Source organism: Schistocerca gregaria, chromosome 2, assembly GCF_023897955.1.
Source record: "Schistocerca gregaria isolate iqSchGreg1 chromosome 2, iqSchGreg1.2, whole genome shotgun sequence".
In the NCBI taxonomy this organism is placed as follows: domain Eukaryota; kingdom Metazoa; phylum Arthropoda; class Insecta; order Orthoptera; family Acrididae; genus Schistocerca; species Schistocerca gregaria.
In genome coordinates, this window is record NC_064921.1 from 814,356,150 (window position 1) to 814,366,041 (window position 9,892).

Here is a 9,892-nt window from a genome sequence, read left to right on the forward strand (position 1 = left end):
CTCCAAGACACAATTGAAAAGCAGAGGTGACAGACCGTCTCCCTGTCGAACACCTGACTTTATTTCAAACGATTTTGAGAGCTCTCCCCTAAATTTTACTTTCGAATTTGTATTTGTCAAAGTACCTTTAATTATTGCAGTTGTTTTAGCATCGAATCCCAATTCTTTTAAGATATCAAGCAGTGTATTTCCGTCAATTGAATCATAGGCTTTATTTAAATCCACAAAAGTAATTACATATTTTAAGTTCCTGATTTTCCTCATTTCTATTATGTTCTTTAAATTTAGTATTTGTTCTGCACATGACCTTCCCTTCCTAAATCCAGCCTGATACTCTCCTAGCTGTTTGTCAAGTATATCTTCTGCTCTTTTTAAAAGCGCCTTAGACAAGATCTTATAGGTCACTGGTAAGAGGGAGATTCCCCTATAATTGCTAGGACCTGTTTTCTTCCCTTTTTTATGTAGTGGATGTATTAATGCAGATGTCCAGTCTGGTGGTAATCTGTGTGTTGTCCAGATTTCTTTTAGTATTTCTGATAGACACGGTCATATAATCATAATAATTAACTGTTTGGCGGCTTGGATAAATTACATAAAATCCAATGAAGGAATTTAAACGGAGGTGTTTCAGTTTGAATTGTATTTGTCAGGAATAATTCTGTAGGTCAGATATGAAATGATAAAGACAAGCAAAGAAGCAGTACGTTCAGTTTCAGCCAGCAGTCCGAGCAGGTTCACTTGCGTTCAATTTCCCTCAGCAGTATCAGAATTAAATTAAGAAATTTCACCTTCTCAGTTATTTCGGTTCAAGTAAAAATGTATTAAGACGTTTCAACTAGAGTCCCGTATTGGTAGACCATATTGGTAGACCACTTGACGATTGTATGGGTTGACAATCCATGTAAACAAAACAACGAATAGAAAGAGAGCATTGTGATGGGGTATGAAGACAATCAGACAAGAGCTAATGGATATGGTACTCTTCATTCCAAGGTTTATTTTCAGCAGATATAATACAAACATATGCAATAATGCTTAGTAATATTGTCAATAATTTTCTTCAAGCATTTTCCATTTTGATACATACTGAATAACAGAGTGTAGCTTATATTTGTTACCTGATACACAATTCGTCTTTTATACTGGGACACCAAGGTATTCGTAATCCATGCCAAGAATGTAGTAATTGAATGTGGTGTTGTAGGGTGCGACGGGAATATTGAAAGGTGAGTACTGAGGGTAGGTGAGGGCTCCACCGTACCAGATCTCGAATATGAACCAGGAGGCCGTGTTGGTGGTGTAGCTCATGGGAATCCTCAGGAGCTGCAGGGGCTCTGCGACTTCTGTGTAGTTGTAGGAGGCGACCACCTTCCACTCCCCTCCGGGCGGCTGCTCGCTCATGGTGACCCTGATGTTCTGCCGCTCCGGACCGATCTCCAGGCTGGAGGAGTTGCGGATGTGCGAGCTGAGGTAGAGCGCGGTCACCTGGTAGACGTCGTTGTAGTAGTGCGGGGTGTTGAAGATGCCGTGGCAGCACTGCACCTCGCCCAGGTAGCTGTCCGGCTCCCGGAACAGCATCGTCACCTTGGGGTATGCGACTGGAAACAGACACAGAGGTGTATGGCGGCTTGCACAAAGAAATTTATTGCTAGAGACCATCTTTTATTGTACAGCAGAGAGTGCGCTGTGTTCAGACACGCCAAAGCGTCATGAAGGACAACCTTCAGCGACTAGGAACGAATTAAGTTATACGTTAACAGGCAGGATCTCTCACTGCTAGCTATTTCTGTAAAGTGCGCTGACGACAAATTGTGACAAGCACTAATCTATTCAAAATGTTATTTATTCATAATTACCTACAACTACCTTGGGAGAGCCAGTCCTGACAAAACTCTACCATCTGGTGAGCAAGATGTATAAGACAGGCGAAGTACCCTCAGACTTCAAGAAGAATATAATAATTCCAATCCCCAAGAAAGCAGGTGTTGACAGATGTGAAAATTACTGAACTATCAGTTTAATAAGTCAAAGCTGCAAAATACTAACGCGAATTCTTTACAGACGAATGGAAAAACTACTAGAAGCTGACCTTGGGGAAGATCAGTTTGGATTCCGTAGAAATATTGGAACACGTGAGGCAATACTGACCTTACGATTTATCTTAGAAGAAAGATTAAGGAAAGGCAAACCTACGTTTCTAGCATTTGTAGACTTAGAGAAAGCTTTTGGCAATGTTGACGGGTATACTCTCTTTCAAATTCTAAAGGTGGCAGGCGTAAAATACAGGGAGCGAAAGGCTATTTACAATTTGTACAGAAACCAGATGGCACTTATAAGAGTCTAGGGGCATGAAAGGGAAGCAGTGATTGGGAAGGGAGTGAGACAGCGTTGTAGCCTCTCCCCGATGTTATTCAATCTGTATATTGAGCAAGCAGTAAAGGAAACAAAAGAAAAATTCGGAGTAGGTATTAAAATCCATGGAGACGAAATAAAAACTTTGAGGTTCGCCGATGACATTGTAATTCTGTCAGAGGCAGCAAAGGACTTGGAAGAGCAGATGAACATCAACAAAAGCAAAACGAGTATAATGGAATGTAGTCGAATGAAGTAGGGTAATCCTGAGGGAATTAGATTAGGAAATGAGGTACTTAAAGTAGTAAAGGAGTTTTGCTTTTTGGGGAGCAAAATGGTCGAAGTAGAGAAGATATTAAATGCAGACTGCCAATGGCTAGGAATGCGTTTCTGAAGAAGAGAAATTTGTTAACATCGAGTATAGATTTAAGTGTCAGGAAGTCGTTCCTGAAAGTATTTGTATGGAGTGTAGCCATGTATGGAAGTGAAACATGGACGATAAATAGTTTAGACAAGAAGATAATAGAAGCTTTCGAAATGTGGTGCTACAGAAGAATGCTGAAGATTAGATGGGTAGATCACATAACTAATGTTGAAGTATTGAATAGAATAGGGGAGAAGAGGAGTTTGTGGCCGACCGAGAGATGAATACACAAAGCAGATTCAGAAGGATGTGGGTTGCAGTAAGTACTGGGAGATGAAGAAGCTGGCACAGGATAGGGTAGCATGAAGAGCTGCATCAAACCAGTCTCAGGACTGAAGACCACAACAGCAACAGCAACCTCTAGATTACTTTAGACAGCTGTTTTAGGAGAAAAATAGGTTGTTTAGAAAAAGCTACAGCGTTTCCCATACCACTCAGCTGCTGCTATCATCTAATACTTTACACAAAACATTTCTCTAATTTTACACACACCACTATCACCTCTCTGTACACTGACGAAACTACGATCTATCCAACACAAATATTACAACTGCGCAAGTATTGTGATGAAACGTAATATAAGGGGTTAATCAGCTCGCCAGTTGCGTCTCGGTTCTGGATCAGAGTACAGGAGCATAAATGCAAAGATCGTTATAAAACAAATCTCTGATCAAGCAAACGAACGAGAGGAGAATGCTGGTTTTCTTCTCTAAATTCTTAGTGTAACTGATCGTTAAGCTTGGCCACTGTACAGAGCGATAACGCTGTCGCAGTGACAACAAGAAGCTCAGATGTAGACCATACGTGTTACTAGTGGGTCGCCTTACCATGGAAATGTTGTAGGACAAAATGAAGGGCTTATTTCAATAGGGGTGCAAGTCCATTTTTGTTCATTCTGAGATACAGAGTCCTAAAGTTATATGAGCGCTGAATAATCTGCAGTCCAGATACCATGAATACTCAAGTATATATATTAAAAGTATATAAAAGTATATACAAAATCTGCAGTTGAGTATATATACTTGAATATTTCTGATATCTCAACTGCACATTTTTCAACGCTCATTTAACTTCAGGACTCTCTATCTCAGAATGAACAAAAAAGTACTTGTACCACTATTGAAATAAGCCCTTCATATAAAGGATCTTGGGATCTAACTGAAGCCTCAGATTGATAGACGCTGACTTTCTCTAATAGGTGACAAGATTCACGACAAAAATTGACAGAAAACTCAAATCAAATTATGAAATGGCGCTAATGCTGTGAGGTAGTGACAAAAATTGTGGGAGACTGGTAGGAGAAAGTGCAACAAGATCTGCCCAAGGGGCACATCGCCAAAAACAAAGTTAAAACTACAACAAGATGCCACAAATTATAACGAAAGTAAGAACACAAGTTACATGTCACAACAAGCAAGTAATGAACTGCTGAGAATATGGACCATGCCATCACAGTTGTGACTCGTGTGAGCTTCACAGGAGGCAGAGGTCAAATGCCCACTAAACATAGGTCTCCGTCCACAATGTCCTAAAAAAAACTCTTTATAAAGACGGCAGCTCAATGTTGTTGCCAATGCGACAAATCATAATATCGTCTATGTCAGAAAATAACGGAGGAATCCTGCAGAAATTTCGCACTCCTAGTGTACAAAACACATTTCAACAAATAAGAGGTTGGTACAAGAAAGGATCAGCGGCTCATCGACTGCTCGGCTTATTTGCACGAAGGTCAAAGGCAGGGTGGCTCAGTGCGATCAGGTACAGCAAAATTTGGAGCGAAAGCAGCGGACCTTCCCACACCGGTCGAAATCAGTGTCCTGTCTCTTCTTTTATGAAACTTCCTGGCAAATTAAAACTGTGTGCCGCACCGAGACTCGAACTCGGGACTTTTGCCTTTTTGCGGACAAGTGCTCAAACATCTGAGCTACCCAAGCACCGCTCACGCCCCGTCCTCACAGCCTGATGTCCAAATAGAATAGGGACGGCAGTGGCGACATGTCGCCTTCCACTCAGGGCAGGGAGAGTCGCCGGCTCTGCCGACAAAAGCAACAAGCAGGCTGCAGCCTTACTTACTCGAAAGCTGCCCAGGTCCCAGGGGACCTTCGCCCTTTCTAATGAGATTCACTGACCGCCTCTTGTTGACAAAGAGGACACGCAGACCAATCCGCGAGTAGTGACGTTCATAAAAACGCAAAATTTCGGCCTATTAAATATGCCCAGTACACTGTAAACAAAATTAGCTACGAAATGAAGGAAAAAATTAAAATTATTGGTTAGCGGAAAGTGGGAGTAATGTCCAAGGTATTCTGTTACTTTGTTTGTAAGTACACATATCAAAAAAAGTTCGGTCACCCCTGTTCCCAAAACTTCTGAAGATAGACGTTGACTGTGGATATCGTACCACAGAGACAGTCCCTTTGACTGTTCAGAGATGTCACTAAACCCACCCAAAGATGTAAACAACCAAGCATGAGCAGCGCCTATTAGACGGAGGAGGTACACGGCTCGTGATGTCTGTAGTTCAAGCCTAGACATTCAGTACAGCGGTTCGATCACGTCTGCATTCTTACTTTGTGCCACGAAGAGCTCTCAACCAGGGAAGTGTTCAGGCGTCTCAGGATGAACCAAAGCGATGTTGTTCGGACGTGGAGGAGAATCACAGAGACTTGAACTGTCGATGACATGCCTCTCTGAGGCTGCCAAAGGGCTACTAATGTAATGATGACCGCTACCTACGGATTATGGCTCGAGGAACGCTGACAGCAAGGCCACCATGTTGAATCATGCTTTTCATGCAGCCACAGGACGTCGTGTTACGGCGCAATACGCTACATGATGCACAACTTCACTCCCGACGTCCATTGCGAGATCCATATTCGCTACCACGACACCATGCAACGGGGTGCGGGTCCAACAACATGGCAAATGGACCGATCAGGATTGGCATCACGTTCCCTTCAGCGATGAGTGTCGCTTATGCCTTCAACAGACAATCGCCGGAGACGTTTTTGGAGGCTAGCCAGTCAGGCTGAACGCCTTCGACACACTGTCTAGCGACTGTAGCAAGTTGGAGGTACACTGCTGTTTTGGGGTGGCATTATGTGGGACCGACGTACTCCGCTGGTGATCATGGACGGCGCCATAACGGCTGTACTATACGTGAATGCCATCCTCCGACCGATAGTGCAACCATGTCGGCAGTATATTGGCGAGGCATTCGTCTTCATGGACGACAATTCGCGCCCCCGTGGTACACATCTTGTGAATGACTTCGTTCAGGAGAATGACATCGCTCGACCAGAGTGGCCAGCATGTTCTCCAGACATGAACCCTATCGAATGTGCCTGAGAGGGATTGAAAAGGGCTGTTTGTGGACGACGTGACCCACCAACCACTCTGAGGGACCTACGCCGAATCGCCGTTGAGGAGTGGGACAGTTCGGACCAACAGTGCCTTGATGAACTTGTGGATGGTATGCCACGACGAATACAGGCAAGCTTCAGTGCAAGAGGACGTGCTACTGGGTATTAGAGGTACTGGTGTGTACAGCAATCTGGACCACCACCTCTTAGGGTCTCGCTGTGTAGTGGTACAACAAGCAATGTGTGGTTTTTATGAGCGATAAAAAGGGCGAAAATGATGTTTATGTTGATCTCTATTCCAATTTTCTGTACAGGTTCCGGAACTCTCGGAACCGAGGTGATGCAAAGCCCTTTTGATGTGTGTAGTTGAGGATAACCAGTGTCCTACATGTTCTCCACTGTCAACCTGTTATACACTTTGCATGAGTATATAAAACTCCATTCTCAGTGCTAGAGGTTGACATATGGTCTACACAGAAATTATTTCTACTTCTATTATTGTTATTGTGAATTCATGAATTCATTAAAGTCACTCTTGTTTCCGGGCGGAGTGTCCGTGCCGTTCTAGGCGCTACAGTCTGGAACCGCGTGACCGCTACGGTAGCAGGTTCTAATCCTGCCTCGGGCATGGATGTGTGTGATGTCCTTAGGTTAGTTAGGTTTAAGTAGTTCTAAGTTCTAGGGGACTGATGATCACAGCAGTTAAGTCACATAGTGCTCAGAGCCATTTGAACCATTTGAACCATCACTCTTGTTATTAACCAATAATACTTTTACGCAATAATTTTACTGACTCACGCACCCCTACGTCCATGAAGACGTTTCTACACGGTGCTCGGTTATCAGTTTAATGCAATATTCGTACTGCACGATTCTATAGAATGGCCACTTTTCCAGCTTAGTTGCAATGCCCCATAATATTATACCATAAGGCAAAATTGAATAGAAATTTGGAAAATACGCAAGCAGGCTTGTCTGTCAACACTCTCGCTTGTCTGTCAACACTCTCAGACAGCTGTCAATGTGCAAAAGGCCTAGCAGTTTGTTATACACCTAGATGCCCAGGAACTTCATAAGTGGAGTGTCGCCCAGTGTACACCGATTGATTTTTACCAGTGGTACCTGTAAGTCATTTGTTACTCGTCTGGAATTGCGTAATATAAGCTTCTGCAAGATGAAGCTGTCCAGGACATTAAAACTGTGTGCACAATCTCGACTTGAGACTGGAATCTCGCTTTCCGCAGGAAATCTACCACAGAACTTCTATGCAGTGTATACTCCGCTGTGGAGTGCAGTATCGACGATATTCTGCCCTCCGTTTTGTTGCCCTTCATGACAAGCCACCCTGGACTTACATTTCAGAAAGGTGTTGCCTACCCCACACGGCGACGGTTCCTACTCCTTGTCTTCGTGCTTGCCAAACCCCTGCCTTGGTCAGCGGTGCCCCAGATCTCCCCCCCCCCCCCCCCCTCCCCCAACTGAGAACTTTTGTGACATTGTTGAAAGCGACCTACAAATATCTAAGGATTTCGACAATCTAACGAGCCAACTGCTTGCTCAAAAGCCTAAACTGAATGAACTCGTTATTGAGTTGCTCAATTTGTGAAGATCTTCCTCATCAATAATAGAAAATAAATCATCCAAATTTTCTTAAGCTATTATCACTTATTTGTCTGTACACGTACGTTACATCTACCTATTTACGTCCCATTTGGATAATTGCTTCGTGGTACTCTTCTTTTGCTCAGAGTTTATTTTACGGCTAAAACTAAGAAGCGGTACGAACTTGATACGTAGACGTCAAATTTGTGTAGGAAAGACGTTTGGAAGACTTAAATTTGTTGGTTGTTCATTGTATCTGCAACGAAAATCGTATACAAATGATATGAAGAAACAAGCAGTCTTGGTTGCACTGTTAAATTTTTTTAAATATTTCCGAATGACGCCTTTCACCTTTATTTAGACGTCCTCGGATTGGCTTATATTTAGTAGCGATGCGTACGTGGGATACTGCTCATAAAGTATCCAACCAAGTAAATGCCTCTTGTCAAATCTTTAAAAAGACCGTGCGGTGTCCTTATTACAGCACGTCGCGCAGTCCAGTGCAAACCGAATGGGATCGGACCTATGGAAAGCTTTGCACCATAAGCATGCCGGAGGTGTAGTGCACATTCTCGTTGCACTGTATTGCGCGGCACGACGTAATAATGTGCAATGGAATGTTTTTACAGCTTTGACAAGAGGCATTTATCTGCTGGGATATTTTATGCTTGGTGTCCCATGTACCCATCGCTACCAAATATCAGGCAGTCAGGAGATGCGTAAATAAAGGTGAAACACGTCGTTGGGAAACAATAAAAAATTTTAACACTGCAACCAACAGTGCTTGTTTCTTTGTATCGCTGTACCAACCCAGTTATGAACTGGAAAAAATATTACAAATTGTGTTTGTAGTCCTCATTAAATATATGTTACAGTAGATTCAGACATGTGCTACTTGGATCATATATGCTATACTACACAGAAAAAGTGGGACAGAGGAACTTAAGTGGGGATTAGTGGGTAAATTTGTAGAAACGTATGTGACTATTCTATAACTCGCTTGAGTAAGAGAAATTAGGCAGAGAGGCTTCTGTATAGCGATGGAGCCGCTAATATTGAGTCGAATCAAACTCTGCCGCGCACTGTACAGTAATAATGACTTGGTGTGTCTGTATAGCCTGTGCAAGTCTTTCAACTGGAGGTCACTTGCGAGACATGCGTCTCGCTAACCTACCCCTCTAAACGTGAAGGTGAAAGGAGGCCCACAGCTAAACGTGGAATGCTGATCGCACTTTGTTCCTGGCGAATCTTCACAACACTGACAGGTGAAGGCTAGGTTAAAAACCAGACTGAAAAATTTCCGGTGTTCGGTGCAGTGACTTCTCGTTTTCCGGGCAAGCGTTTCAGCACTAGACCACCAGGCTCGCCACTATACACCGGTTTGCAGGGTAAAGATGTAGATGTTCAGTTGAAATTCTATCCGACTACACAGCCTAGTACAAGGAGAAAAAAAGATAATAAAAATAACTGCCTCCTGTGACAGGCAGCAGAATGCGGGGGGATGCAAGTAAAAGGCGCTCTTACCGGCACATCCTGCAAGCAGGAGCAGACACACGGCCTGTTTTATCATGATGAGCGTCTGCGAATACCTTCTGTAGGCCGCACAGGGATACTGATGCCCAGCTGTACGCTTTCCAATGCCTTATATATCCGAAAATAGCCCGGTCACTGCACCGATGATCGAGTAGCCGTGGAAAAATACGAAGGTCATTTTCTCAGTCAAGTACAAGAGACACAGAAGAAGAATAAATGTAGCGATAAATTTAGTGAAGGAGGGGATGTAACGTGACAGTAGTCTTTCATTTCATCATCTTTCGGGAGTGCATTAGCGATAGTGTCATTCCTTCTTCAGATATTTCGGGTGATGACTTTACAGTCGTCTTCAATTTGAGTGGCCGTCAGGATTTATTTTCACTTAACGTAATACTGTGGAGTAAACTCGCGTGCGTCAGAGGTAGCACTGTCGGTAGAATGAGTGTCAGTCGTAGATAAAACTTAATGCGTCTAAGAGTAAAAGAAACCTGGCACAGCGTCAGCAAAACCACACAGATTACCGATTAAGTGGCTAATTCTTAAAATGGATGACATTGTAATAATCTGATAGTCTGAGAGTTGTAGACGTAAAATTAGTGGTTTTTCTGTGTTTCTCTTA

The 9,892-nt window shown here is 43.2% G+C and overlaps 1 protein-coding gene across 1 annotated transcript; it reads right to left on the reverse strand.

Moving 5' to 3' along the window:
• Nucleotides 1–972: 972 nt before the first annotated feature.
• Nucleotides 973–9,366, reverse strand: LOC126335131 (uncharacterized). The gene is made up of 2 exons (XM_049998091.1): nt 9,265–9,366; nt 973–1,598 (listed from the first exon to the last, which is right to left on the reverse strand). The coding sequence occupies exons 1-2, from the start codon at nt 9,308–9,310 to the stop codon at nt 1,138–1,140; spliced, it is 507 nt and encodes a 168-aa protein (XP_049854048.1). The 5' UTR covers nt 9,311–9,366; the 3' UTR covers nt 973–1,137.
• Nucleotides 9,367–9,892: the final 526 nt, after the last annotated feature.